A 15104-nucleotide genomic window follows, 5' to 3' on the forward strand; every position below is an offset into this window, starting at 1 on the left:
GATAAGGACTGGGTGCGTTGTTTACAGAACCCATGTGTGACACAAGTTTGTGAGAGTGCTTGGTACCCACCCCAGTGCTCACCTGTCCTGAAAAAAGAAGAAAACCACAGGCCTCTAAGGAGTTCATGTCCTAGGAATTCATGACTACATTCCGAAAATTGTTCACCGCATTTTCAGAGCCCTTTCTCTTTGCACCAATGAGAAGGGCCCATGACAAAATAATTGCACTTCATTTTTCTGTCCAACATGGTGATGCAGGTTAATCATCAGGTTTTCACACTACATTTAGTTTGAAACAACTATGGAAATTACCAAAATCTGCCTTCAAAGGATAAACATTGGTCCTTTTTGAGGATCTTTGAGATAATATGCAGAAACAAAATCCATACAAAAATTTTAGAAACTTGACTAACAGGCCATGAGGACGTAAGTACCTGGCTGCCCAGGTCACCTCCCAGGGGGTACAGTGCTCAGGGATGCTCAGGCATCAGGAAACACTATTCTGGTAAGGGAACCTGATGCTTGGGCATTCTGCCTTTTCTGCTTTGACTTCGCTGAACTTCCTGTGGCATTTGAAACCACCAAAGGCCCAGGTGGGAATTTTCTGAGCTCTCAGCTCCCAAGACCATCACCTTCCTCCTTGTCCCCAGGTCTGTATTCTTTGTGGGCGTCTCTGACCCTCTCAGGTCCCAGCAGCATGCGTGCTCTCAAATTCTGGGATGAACACTCTGTCCCCTTCCTTCTATTTGTCTTCCCCAAAGGCACTGTCTCCCAGGCCATATCTTACGTCTGCATCTCTAGTTAACATTTTAGAAGATCTTTCTGACCCCAGACGGTCCCCCACATGCATACGGCCTCAGCAGAACTCTGCACACTGCTCTTCCCCACATAGCCCAGCACTAGCTCATATTTCTGCTCAAACATGTGGTCTGTTCATGGAAAACTTGCAACCAGGCCATCTTCTCAGGCCCCTTGTCCTGGCCCCGCCTTCTGACTCTGTCTCTGTCTCTCTCCGGGCCGCCTGGTCCTGGGGCTCGGCATAGGGCCTTCTGGTCCAAGCAACCCTTCCTGATGAACAACCCACTGCAACTTGACCAGTACTACCTGCCTGGGTCTTTCAACTCTCCTGAGTCATAGAACTCCTTGAGAATGTAACAAAACCCATGAACTCCCTTCCCAAATAACATTCTGCAGGAAGTTTTCAGTTTCTGGGCTTCCCTGGTGGCTTGGACAGTAAAGAATATGCGTGCATTGTGGGAGACCTAGGTTCGATTCCTGAGTTGGGAAGATCCCCTGAAGACAGGAATGGCAACCCATTCCAATATTCTGGCCTGGAAAATTCCATGGACAGAGGAGCCTGATGGGCTACAGTCCTTGGGGGTCACAAAATGTCAGAGAGCTGAGTGACTAACACTCACACAGACTATCTCTAGCCCTAACTTGGCTCCTCTGAAGTCAGGGAATGTCAGATTTAAATCTCTGATCAGAACATAAACATTTCTAATTGTTTTACATATTTTGTTTTTCAATTTGACTTTTAATTCCCTTAGCACAAGATCAAATCATGCACCTTTTTTCATAATCCTCTTAGTTCTGAGTAGAGGTCTAGGTAGGTACACATAGCATATTTAACTATCGGTCAGTCGAAATTGCCCTAAAGCAGTGTCAAGTCAGCTCCATAAGCCAAGGTGTTATTACTCAAGGCTTTGATCAGGAGTCTCCATTCTAGAACCACAGGTCACTCACGTGATGAGTTCTTTCTTGAGATCTCTGGTGTGGAGCTTGGGTTTAGGGCTTGGTATGGAGGCCTCTCCAGAGAACTTCTTTTCCTCTAAATTTTCTAGAGAGCTCACTGGGTCTTTCTGGAAAAAAAAAATATAGAAGCACACAAGGTATTAGGAAACCCTGGAAAAACAATTGTATTTGAGGTCATTGGGGTCAAATCTGAGTTTTGGCTTAAAGACTTAGATGACATCCTTCACTGGATTTGTACACAAAATAAAAAAAATAATAAGGGTACACCTGGAATGCCATGGACCTTTATCCTTGGTAAAGAATGAGAAATTATAACCCGAAGGCACAATTTTTCAGAGTTCACATGTTGGCAGATAAAACTACAGAGGAATTTCTTGAGCCATGTAAATAAGTTAATATTTTAAAATATTAACTTCAATATATTTCAAGTTTTACAGTATAATAAACATTTCCTAGAGAGCATGGAAATAGTTTCTATGTACGTAGTGTGCGAGTTTGCTAAGTCACTTCAGTCATGTCTGACTCTTTGTGACCCCACATACTGTAGCCCACTGGCCTCCTCTGTCCTTGGGATTCTCCAGGCAAGAATACTGGAGTGGGTTGCCATGTACACAGTAGGCACTGGTAAAATAAGAAATTCTGCAAAAAATGAATCACAAAAATTTTTAATAGAGAACGAAGAAGTAAATTTAGCTTATTAAAATGTCCTTCCTGATATGCAAATAAGATTTAAACTATTTGCTTAAATGCATAGTGGCTGAGTCCACAATGTCTCGGCAGCGTTTAGCTTGATTTTTCTGGACACCTGTTTTTAGTCTCACATCAATTCCTTACTGTTTTCCTTAAGCTACCTCTTTTGCTAAGCTGGTTTTTTCTCATGTTTTCACTCTCTCAATGGACTGTCTTGTTGGATTATCATTAATTTTCATGGTCTCCTTTTAAGCTTAGTACTGATCCTGATTTCATAAGGAAATCTCATCAATCCTTTCACATCACTTATTTACCATCTGATATATTATTGTCAGACAACTAATGATGGTTTCACTCAAACACATAATTAGTTTACTTTTATCATTAAGCTTATTTTCAGTAAATGTAATATTTTCTGGATTTAATATTAAAATCAGATTAACTACTACTAAAAAAAAAAAAAACTGTCTCCTAAATCTCAAAAGTATTGATCCGTTTAAGATGAGAAAACAATTTTGAGTTATTGAGGGCAAATCTCATTTAAATCGCATGGACATGACATTGCAAGGGTAAATACAATTTTAATCATTCTGAGTTGACACTCAAAATCAATGGAAAAAACAAAAATCCGTGGATTTTCCCAACCTAAGAAAAATTCTAAGCCTTGATCTCAGTTATAAAGGCAAATGTAATTTTCTTCATTAATTACCTGGGCAACAGTTCAATCGATTATTTTACACCAGGCCACACAGTGGGTGAAAACATGCGTGAATGACCTCAAGGAACAGGATCTTCAGAGCAAATTAGTAAAACCTGGTTTGGTCTAATTTCTGTTTTTCATATTATTTTTAATACTGAGTATTCCATTTTGAATTATTGATAAATGTTTGAAACTAGTAGCAGAAAATCATACACCATTAAAAACAAAAAGCAATGGGTGCTTGATGATCGCTGTCTATTAAGGTACAAGGAGAAGGGTTATTTTAATGCTGCTTCTGTGAAATCTATAGAAAACAAGTGAATGATGGTTATCCTTTTCACATTTCACAATGTGACTAGAGCGAAGCAATTCCTAATTATAAGACCTTAAACTGGATTCACTATTTTAAACAAATATTATTTGCTATTCATTTGCTGTGCTGGGTCTTCATTACTGCCTGGGCTCTTCTCTAGTGGTGGCGAGCAGTGCATGGACTTTTCATTGCAGGGGCTTCTCTTGTGGAGAGAAGCTTGTGGAGCACAGACTCTAGGCTCACAGGTACTTCAGCAGCTGCAGCTCCTGGGCTCCAGAGCACAGGCTCAGGAGTTGTTTCACACGAGCTTAGTTGCTCCGAGGTACGTGGGATCCTCCTGAACCAGGGATCGAACCCGTATCTCTTGCATTGGCTGGTGGATTCTTTACCACTGAGCCACCAGGGAAGCCCCCAGATACACTATTATCCATTTCATTTGGAGGTGCCTGGATTCAGCGTGGGTAGTGTTTTCCACTATAATTTACAAAGCGTCTTGGCCTTTTGAAAGTGGATACAAACGTATATCCAATGACCTCTTCTGCTAAGTTGATATTTTGTAATGCTTTTACTCACTGGATGGAATTGTTATTAACTGATCCAAATTCAATGTTCGATCATTACTAATTTTCATGGCCTTCTTTTCAGTTTAGTACTGATCCTGACTTCACAAGAAAGACAAAGAACAGACTTTGTTTTTCTGATCAGATGCTAGATTTTTCACAAAAATGGCGTAAAGCAGAAAAGAGCTATTTTATTATTTTCTTTGTGATAGAAATTAGCAAAGCATCTCTAAGAAGGCATGTACATTCACCGATGAATGTATAAAGCTTATCAGCTGTTGTTTGTTGAATCTGCACACTGTGGAAGACAAGGGAATAAGAGATTCTGGAAGGAATAATCATCTATGAGAGCTTAACTTACTATCTCAAATGCATTCAAAGTTAATTCTTGCAGAGTATATGGCATTTAACAGCACAGTAAAATGTGGTGCTGTTTCAACAGAATAATCTTATTGGATATGACCTTTTAAATATTTTGTAACTTCCTTAAAAAATTATGGACTCTTGGATATGCAATCACATTATGAAATGATTGTCTCTCCCTTCCTCCTTTTTTTTTTCTTTTGGCTCAGCATTCTACCTCTAGAAACTTGCAGAGAGCATATGTATTAAAATGCAGGTGACCCTCATTATAAGAATGTTTAATTTTGTTACAGAAGCATTGTATATCATATAAACTCTTAAACTGCATACCATAAAAAATATGTCAACATCATTTGTCAGATTTTTTTTCAAAATTTATAGCATCCTTTTGAAAATAATAATTTATATTGGAGATACATAAGAGAAAATGTGGCATACATATATGTGTGTTTAGAGAGTGCATGGGTGCGATGAAATTCCTTTAATGTACAATAGGAGTTTATATTGATTTTAGTAAAAACCAGAACATAATGAGAGCATGAATAACGGATAATAGCATCTGGCACTTTTAACATCTGAAGTCTTTGGAGAACTGACAGTTGAACAAAACTGACAGCTCTAGTTATTTCTCAGCACTTTCCTTTCGAGATAGTTTGAGTTTTTTCCAGATTCAGGATTTTTTTTTAGGGGGCATCTGGACAGGCTATTTCACTGAGAGAGACAGACAATATTTTCTGAAAATTACCACCAAAATTAAGCAACTGTTGTGCATATGAACAAGATAACAATGAATTAGAAATAATCACCCAGTTTCTGGTCAGGAGTACAGGCGTGAGTGTTGTGTGGGGTGGGAGGTGTGGGAGGTTTGGGGGCTGTGAGGGTGTGGGGCGTGTGCAGTGTAAGGGGTGTGTGGAGTGTGGGGTGTGTGGAGTGTGCGCAGTATGAGGGGAGTGTGGGGTGTGTGGAGGGTGTGTGGGGGTATGTGGGGTATGGGGCTGTGTGGGCGTAAGGTGTAAGGGTGTGTGAGGGGGTATGGAGTGTGTGGGCTGTGGTTGTTGGTGTGTGGAGTGTGTGGGGTGTACGGTGTGTGGAGGGTGTGTGGAGTGTATGGGGTGAGGGGTATGAGGGTGTGTGGGTGTGGGGTGTGAGGGGATACGAAGGGGTGTGGAGTATGTGGGCTGTGGTTGTAGGTGTGTGTGGAGTGTGTATGGAGTGTGGGGTGCAGGGTGTAAGGGTGTGAGGGGGTGTGGAGCGTGTGGAGCATGGGTATGTGGTGTGTGGAGGGTGTGTGGAGTGTATGGGGTGTGGGGTATGAGGGTGTGCAGGGTGTGGGGTGTAAGGGGGTGTGGGGGTGTATGGGGTGTGGGGTGTGAGGGGATATGTGGGGTATGGGGCTGTGTGGGTGTGGGGTGTAAGGGTGTGTGAGGGGGTGTGGAGTGTGTGGGCTGTGGTTGTAGGTGTGTGTGGAGTGTATACAGGGTGTGGGGTGTAGGGGTGTGTGGGCTGTGTGGGGGTATGTGGGGTTTGGGGCTGTGTGGGTGTGGGGTGTGAGGGTGTGTGGAGTGTGTGGGGTGTAGGATATAGGGGTGTGCGGGGTGTGTGGAGTGTGTGGGGTATGTGGGTTATGTGGGGTATGGGGTGTGTGGGTGTATGGGGTGTGGAGTGTAGGGGTGTGTGGGCTGTGTGGGGGTATGTGGGGTTTGGGACTGTGTTGGTGTAGGGTGTGAGGATGTGTGAGGGGTGTGGAGTATATGGGGTGTGTGAGTGTGGAGTGTGTGGGATGTGAGTGTGTAGGGTGTGGGGTGTAGGGGTGTGTGGGGTGTGTGGAGAGTGTGGGGTATGTGGGGTATGGGGTGTGTGGGTGTACAGGGTGTGGGGTGTGGGGTGTAGGGGTGTGTGGGGGTATGTGGGGTTTGGGGCTGTGTGGGTGTGGGGTGTTAGGGTGTGTGGAGTGTGTCGGATATGAGTGTGTGGGGTGTAGGGTATAGGGGTGTGCGGGGTGTGTGGAGTGTGTGGGGTATGTGGGCCATGGGGTGTGTGGGTGTACGGGGTGTGGGGTGCAGGCTGTAGGGGTACGTGGGGTATGGGGTGTGTGGGTGTATGGGGTGTGGGGTGTGAGCATGTGTGAGGGTGTGTGAGGGGGTGTGAAGTATATGGGGTGTGTGGGTGTGGGGTGTGAGGGTGTGTGGAGTGTGTAGGATGTGAGTGTGTAGGGTACGGGGTGTAGGGGTGTGTGGGGGTATTTGGGGTTTGGGGCTGTGTGGGTGTGGGGTGCAGGGTGTAGGGGTGTGTGGGGTATGTGGGGAATGGGGTGTGGGGGGGTATGGGGTGTGTGGGTGTACGGGGCGTGGGGTGTGAGGGTGTGTGAGGGTGTATGACGGGGTGTGGAGTGTATGGGGTGTGTGGCTGTGGGGTATGAGGGTGTGTGGAGTGTGTGGGATGTGAGTGTGTAGGGTGTAGGGTATAGGGGTGTGTGGGGTGTGTGGAGTGTGTGGGGTATGTGGGCCATGGGGTGTGTGGGTGTATGGGGTGTGAGGTGCAGGGTGTAGGGGTGTGTGGGCTGTGTGAGGGTATGTGGGGTTCGGGGCTGTGTGGGTGTGGGGTGTGAGGGTGTGTGAGGGTGTGTGAGGGGGTGTGGAGTGTATGGGGTGTGTGGGTGTGGGGTATGAGGATGTGTGTAGTATGTGGGATGTGAGTGTGTAGGGTGTGGGGTGTAGGGGTGTGTGGAGTGTGTGGGATGTGAGTGTGTGGGGTGTAGGGTGTAGGGATGTGCAGGGTGTGTGGAGTGTGTGGGGTATGTGGGCCATGGGGTGTGTGGGTGTACAGGGTGTGTGGTGCAGGGTGTAGGGGTGTGTGGGGGTATGTGGGGTTTGGGGCTGTGTGGGTGTGGGGTGTGAGGGTGTGTGGAGTGTGTGGAGTTGAGAGCAGCCCAGGTTCACAGAGCACCCTGGGACCCTGAGCAGCATCTCGGCAGAGCTCCCGGGAAGCACAGCCAGGACCATCCGCCTCTGGTTTGCGTGGTCACTGGCCATGTTCTGCACCCGGGCTCAGAACTCTGGTCCTGCCATCCTGAGATGGCACCTGGTCCTGGCACCCTGTCCTGACACCCAGGCCCATTACTAAATTTCTATATGACCAAAGAACAGCAAGTTCACTCCATCTGGCTCCAATTTCCTTCTCTAGAAACTTTGGTAAGAATCCTGCTCTTCAGATTAGTCAGGAGAGTGAGACACTGTAGAGAAATAGCCATCATCCTTATTCTGACTCAGTGTGGCCACCCTCTGCTACCTTTGCAACGAGGACATTGACTGCCATCGATTTCTACAAAATAGTAACTATTGAGCATCACATTTTTCATTCTGGGATTCAGAACAGAATGTGAAAAATACTCTCTTTATTTCACACATGCAAATCACCTTGGCATGGACTCAGGAACAAAGAGCAGGGGTAAGGAACCGTCCCAGGGCTCCTGTCCCAGGGCTTACAGGGATTCAGAAGCACTTTTGTGTGTGTCCTGTGGGGAGAGCGCTCAGCAGTGAACCACCCACGCTCAGACCCTGACAATAGGCACTGAGCTTAAAAACTACCTTGTCAACTCAAACCTAGCACAAGCTCTAGGACTCCAGGAGCTCAGGATCTCCAAAGCCGTCTTTGTTCTTGTTATAACATCGAACTTCCAGTAGCTTGTCAATCCCAGATGTCAGATGTGTGCTGTGTGCTAAGTCACTTCAGTCGTGTCTGACTCTTTGCGACCCCAGGGACTGTAGCTGGCCAGGCTCCTCTGTCCATGGGATTCTACAGGCAAGAATACTGGAGTGGGTTGCCATTTCCTTCTCCAGGGCATCGTCCCAACCCAGGGATCACACCCGTGTCTCTTACGTCTCCTGCATTGGCAGGTGGGTTCTTTGCCACTAGCTCCACCTGGGAAGCCCAGATGTCAGATAACTTAGGTTGCAAGCTGTAGCAGTGAGCCTGCACTAGCAGACCTGAAGGGAGTAAGCCGCTCTGAAAAGAGCAGAGGTCTAATCGAAATGATCCATCTTCCCCATGACTGCACTGGGACATCAGCTCCACCAGCATTAGATAGGAACGGGCCCCAGCCGAATCCACAAAGCTGCCCAGATGACTCCTCACATGTTTCTAAAGAGAGAATATTTGTTATGAGACTTCACTTTCTGCTGAGTGATAAGAAGTACACACAGCCAAGGAGGTCCCCAAGGTCCCTACTCAACCCCCAAGTGGCAGGAGTGCCCCAGAATATAAGGGGTACTCTGCAGACATTGCTACAGAAATTCTGGTGGTGGTTTACAGCCAAGTCATGTCTAACTCTTGCAACCGCATAGGCTGTAGCCTGCCAGCCTCCTCTGTCCATTTCCAGGGATTTTCCAGACAAGAATACTGGAGAGGGTCGTCATTTCCTCCTCCAAGAGATCTTCCTGACCCAGGGATCAAACCCATATTTCTCGCGTCCTTTGCGTTGGCAGGCAGGTTCTTTACCACTGAGCCATCAGAACCTATGTCAAATGACACAAAGACTGAAAGGGAGCAAAACAAAGAACTTTACTTTGTTACTGGTGGAGACTGGACCGGATGTCTGACTCTGTGCAAGCAGAAAAGAGACTTGGGGTGAACAGTGACCTTGGCTGGTATACAGTGGGGTTGCAAGGGTGAGGAAGAGAAAGTCCAAGCCCCCAGCACGTGACACTAAGCCTCTCCAACGTGGAGGGTTTCATCCCAGCAGACTCGCCCAAGAACAAGGATGTACTAACGGTCACTCTGTAAGGGACCGTCCTCCATGCCACACATTTTTGACTGGACCCCACCTCCAGGTCTCATAGCTGGGATCAGGTGCCCTCATTTGGGAGTGGTTTAGGCAGGAGACTGGTTGGCAATAGGGGGGTTCTCCTGGACTGGGGGTGTCCCTGACCCAGAAGAATCACCATCCTTGCTCTCATCTAGGCTGTGCTTCCAAAGGATCCACCTGCACCACCTCATCTCCACCTCGGACCCCAGTGTGGAGTGATGGCCAAGTGTGAATGTAGGCACATTTCTGGGTTATACGGCAATGACATAAACAAGGTGTAACCTTGGGGACTTTGCACAAGCTGACCAGGGAATGCGGAGGAGGAAAGAGACACATGTTCACCAATTCTCGATCACCACCCGAGGCAAACCAGCTTCTTACGCTTTGCAGGGTCTGTTTTACATTAAAGTTGAATGTGTATGATTTAAGAAAGTTTTTCTAAAGTAGTGTTATGATAGATTAACTCAAACCATCCCTAAATACTTGGGTGAACTTTTAAAAGCCCAAGAAAGGACAGTGATTAAGCCCCACATGGCAGAATCTAACTGGAACCTGCTGCCGTGGGAGATCCCTGCCCTCCTGGGAAGGTGTGGCTGGTGGTGACAGAGACGCAGACGTGCCTTGGGTCCTGGGGGCTCCTTCAGGCCACCCCCGGTCCAGCTATTCTGCATGCCTGCTGAACCGCTCACTCACCCAGGAGCTTGGCTCCAGGTTGGTTCTCCTACCAGACGGGTGTCCTACACCCTCGGGGCCAGTCTTACTGGACATGGGGATGCCAATGAAAGTGTGGAGGGGGAGGGTGGGGGGAAGGACAGCAGGGGAACAGAAAACACCCCAGTTTTGTGATCACTGCCACTGACACTGACTCATGCCCAGAGATGTTAAGCAAGATGCTAAAGTCACACAGGGAACTATACTCAGTATTATGTAATAATCTGTAAGGGAAAAGAATCTGAAAAAGAATACACACACACACACATATATATGTAGAGTGAGTAGTGTTAGTCGCTCAGTCGTGTCCGACTCTTTGTGACCCCATGGACTGTAACTCACCAGGCTCCTCTACCCATGGGATTTCCCAAGCAAGAATACTGGAGTGGGTTGCCATTTCCTCCTCCAGGGGATCTTCCCAACCCAGGGATCGAACCCCAGTCTCCTGCATTGCAGGGAGTTTTTTACCATCTGAGCCACCTGGGAAGCCCATATATATGTATGTGTATATGTTTGTGTATGTGTATGTGTATATGTATGTGTACATGTATGTGTATATGTATGTGTGTATGTGTATATGTATGTGTATGTGTACATGTATGTGTATATGTATGTGTGTATGTGTATATGTATGTGTATATGTATGTGTATGTATATGTGTATATATATGTATCTGAAGCACTGTGCTGTACTCTTGAACTTATATGATATTGTAAACCAATTATACTTCAATAAAAAATAAAGTGTATGCTAAAATTAAATTAGCCTCCCTCCAAAGTCTCTGAGCTTCACAAATCTGAAAAAGGGGGATGATGCTTACTTCCAAATGTCTACTTCAGTTCTTCAAATGTGTCAGCTGGCAAACACCAAGCACTTTCCTAGGACCAACAAAATCACTTGCAGGAAGGCTGGGGTCACATGTGCAGTGACCCAGAGGCTAACCAGTGGAGGATGTGGCCGTGAACTCTCTGGAATGACACTGAGTCAGGGCTCATCAGACCCACCCCGAGGGGCTCCAGCCATGAGAGGAAGCTGATGGCTTCCTGCACAACATCTGACTTCCAGGGTGACACCACCTCCAGGCATAACCCAGCCCACAAGTCTGGGGTTGCCACAGCTGGGACACACAATAGCCAGGATCAGTCCCTCGATTACAGCTCTGCATGGAGGGACGCCCACACCATCCCTCCACGAAACCACGGAAGGGAATTTGACAAGAAGCATCCCTGTACAGATCTGCTCTCGTGTTCCAGCCTCTGGTGCAGCGATGCATGGGCTCATGGCTCACAGGCTGCTGTGTCCCCAGGATAGATGACACCACCTCTCAGCGCACACAACTCAACCCTTAACGGTGATATGACAGACTCTAATGACATCTCGTTTTAGGCAAGGGGTGGGAAATGTTGAATTCATTTGTAAATACCTCCTGAAATTTAAAATCATCGCTTTACCAAAATAAAAAACCAGCTACAGAATTAAACTTTATCTAAATAAGATGGTGAGAAATGGTGCAGGAGGAATAAGTGAACCACGCTCTCCGATCACGCTCTGTCTCCAACTTATTGACCGACACTGGAACAGTACCTCTTTCTCCTCCTCCATCTTTCCGTGGGCTTTGCTATAGTTGATGGGCGTGTCCCAGCCCTCGTGGTCACACAGGGCCTGGTAGAAGGCTGCGTTAACCAGAAGGCTGCTGGTTTTGAACGGGGAAGAGGAAGCAGTTGGAACAGGGTTAGTGGAAGTTAGGGGTGCAGCTTTGTCCAGGATTCGAGCTTTTTTCATGCTTAAGTCCAATGTGCCATTCTCGTCCACTTCTATCTCAGCCCCCTGTTTATAACAGGAAACAAAAAAAACCATGTAAGCAGTTTGCAGTGGTAGCCTGGCCGTGTGGGGCTTTTAAGGGATCATTTTAAATGCAAGCTTTTATGGAAGTATATCTGATTTTAAATCTCGCTTTCTGATTCGCTTTGGTTAATGTTCAATTCTTAGGCAGACTTTTCAGAGCAGCCCCATTAGGGAGTTTCGTGTTTCTGGGTTTAAGCAATGTAAGCCTGAATATAAGTAAGATGGTCCAAATACTAAATGTACTGGCTAAACGTATTTTATCTTTTCTTTTTAAGTTTAGCTTTAAATCTTCCTTTCTAGTTTGCAGAATTATCACTCCCAATTCATCCTTTAAAGCATTAACACTGGAGTTAATAAAGAGACACACTATCCCCCTCCCAACATGAAAACCATGCAAAAAACAACCAGCTGGGAGAGAATTTTTATTGGGAAATATTAGAACCATATTAGATTACTGTGACAGTGACATTTTACCCCGGGTGACTTGAACCAGAAAAGCTTGGTTAACTCATGGGGGGTGGGCTGGGGGAGGTGGGCAGTGCACACCTAGTTCCCCCTCGGGGCCATGAAGTGGCAGCTGGCAGCATGACGAGGGTGGGGGTAGGAGGTTAAGTTCTACATTGAAAACTCCAGAATAAAGGTGATTATTTTCCAGATACTCAGTATGAGACTTTAATTCTGCCTCACAACATTTCTCCTCGGGAGACCTTGGCTAGGCTTCGTTTTGTTTTTAAGGTTCAAGTGCCAACAAGGTCCCCATGCATCCTGGCCCTTCTGCAAGTCACGTGCCCGAGGATGGTGTGCACGATCCTGAATCGTGAACGCTGCCAGACAGTAACTCCCAGGATGCTCAGAGAGCGAGCTTGTTACCCTCCTAAGTGGGTCAAAGGAATACCTTCCCCGGGTTCTCATTGCCGTCCGTCAATTCACAATTAACTTCTAGACAATGTCTCTCCCCTGTTTCTTTTGTCTGGAAAAGCAGGAGAGTTCCCTGAATATGTTCCTAAGATCCCTAACAGTTACTTCCCAGGGGTTTATTTTAACCCCCCAATTACGCTCTGCCCTTACCCCCTCCCCAACATTCCCACTGAGATGAGATCCACTGTACTGTTGCTGAATTAAAAAATAAAAGCATCTGTTCTGTCTGCTTGTTTTACCTGCAAAGTTTTTGTTCTCAGTCTCTCAGGTAAAGATGCTTTACGGTATCTATGGGAGGTAAATACACTTCTAATGTATTTGTACTAAGATGCTTTCGTCCTGTCTTTCTGTCCTTTTTAGTAAATAGTTTAATCTCCTGTGATAGTTTTAAGCCCTGAATTTCACAGTAGAGCTTATCCAGGATAATAACTTAGTAACCACCACATCTTATGCCATCTGTATAATATCAAATACGTTTTTATACCAGCATTAATAAACCTTAGTTACAAAAATCCAAGATATTAACCATATCTGTGCTGCACTCTCTCTCCATGATACAATGCAGTCTGCCACAAGCACATCAAAACAACTTTTGGCTTCAACGCTGATATGTAACTATAGCAATGAAACAGAGCTATAGCAATCAAGTTTAATGGCCAATGTAAAGTAAAATGCTAAATATTGTAGTTGCTGACATTTTTTTCATAAAAAAATAAAAAACTTGGGTTAAGACTGCACAACCAACATTCACATAAAATTCCAGACCTCTGTGACAGATGGCTTAGGAAAAAGGAGCCACGTGACTGGGCTGCAGCATTTTATAGTGCAAAACCCATAAATAGTGCAGATTCGAGCTTGCTAAAAAAAAAATACCAACTATTCCAAGACAACACTAATATATATTTTAGTTTCTACAGGAAAAAGAAAACTTCCAATGAGTAAATGAGAAAAAAAAAAAAAAAAAAAAAAACAGAGATTCTCAGAGTTGTGGTGGTTCTACATCTTGAGTAATCATGGGTTGATTGAAAAAAAAAATCATTCCTAATGTTTGAAAGAGGTGGTTTTCTGTGCCCCGCGCCCCAGCCGGCTGCTCTGAGCACCTGACTGTGCTGGGGAAGGGGAGGGGGGTAGCAGGCGGCCATGCGGGTACAGATGGGCTTTAAGTGAGCTCACAGATGCACTCGACAATTACACACAGCACCAGAGAAGGGCCCCTTTCTGCCCATGGATGGGTGGATCACACGTTTACTGCATGGATTTCATTCAGAGCAGTATCAATAGACATCATTTCTCTCTGTGCTTGAAACTCCACATGGCAGGGCGATGAGGAGGGGTTGGTGGTCGTGGGAGAGTCCATAGGAGGGGGAAAGGACAGCCCCACCAGACAGGGACCCCCAGCCTGACTCCTAAGATGCTCATTTCTCAAAGGGCTTAGTTCTTATTTTAATTATTTGAATATTAAGCTTCTTGAGCCTGGTGTAACACTGCTCATATACTCTCCAACTTGGGAGCAACATCAGTGACCATGTAATTCAGCCGCTTCTGAGTTAGAGATATTTCCTGTGATGTGTGTTGATTTTCAAAAGGATTGAGAAAGCACATAACATTTTCAAGCCATTACATTTAGGGCAAAAGAAAATGGAAAAATCTAGTGTCGCTGCCTTCAAGAAGCTTATTTGACACATATAGGACACTTTTAGTGAAATAGACTACAAATTATTATTTTAGTTTATATAATTTATATATAAATTATAAATTATTATTCAGCTGAAAGTTGAGGTGATTATCTATGATAAGCCTTATCTGTACTATAAAATCAGTAGTGACTCAGATGTCTGCCAACAGAGGGACAATATAACACTGCACCTATTAACTGGCACGTTATGTGATCAGTAAAATGATAATTTCAAGGACTTTGTTTCGACAGGGAAAAGACTTCTGTCACTGAAGGCAGGAGGCAACCTGGAATTCTGGCTATACTTACAACTAGGGAAAATAGGAAGAAAATTGTTTTCTGAAGAAGAATAAACGGGAAAACACAGAAATTCTTGTGAGGATAGGCTAAGGGCTCTTTTCCTTGAATATTTCCCAGGAAAATGATAATATTATACTGTTTCAAAAATTTAAAAAACTACCTTACATTCAAAGATGGTGACAAAGTAAATAAAAAACAAAACTGTAATTTTACTTTAAATGTTCCGATTATGAAAAGCATTAACTTCCAAGGCATTGGTAGAATACGATGGCCTTGTTTTCCTTATTTGGCATATTTTCCGTTGTTAATAAGGAGAGGTTGAACCACCTCCTTGTTTTGTGACAGGGCTAAGACGAATGCAAGAGGAGGGGGTCTGCAGACGGGTTTCTGCTGCATCTCTCCACTAAGGCTCTTCTGTTCCTGATTCAGGGGGTTTTTCTGTGGAAACATCTTCATATTGGAAGTCCTCT

General features: G+C 45.2%; 1 protein-coding gene across 1 annotated transcript in view; it reads right to left on the reverse strand.

Moving 5' to 3' along the window:
- The window catches only part of ST18 (ST18 C2H2C-type zinc finger transcription factor), a 58465-nt gene that overhangs the window by 15046 nt on the left and 28315 nt on the right, over positions 1-15104 (reverse strand). The window contains exons 9-10 of the mRNA XM_052651568.1: positions 11481-11723; positions 1747-1862 (exon numbers count right to left, since the gene is read on the reverse strand). Of these exons, the coding sequence (XP_052507528.1) occupies positions 1747-1862; positions 11481-11723 (359 nt within the window). The remainder of the gene's footprint in view (positions 1-1746; positions 1863-11480; positions 11724-15104) is intronic.

The sequence above is a fragment of the Budorcas taxicolor genome, chromosome 14 (genome assembly GCF_023091745.1).
Source record: "Budorcas taxicolor isolate Tak-1 chromosome 14, Takin1.1, whole genome shotgun sequence".
NCBI classification, from domain to species: Eukaryota; Metazoa; Chordata; class Mammalia; order Artiodactyla; family Bovidae; genus Budorcas; species Budorcas taxicolor.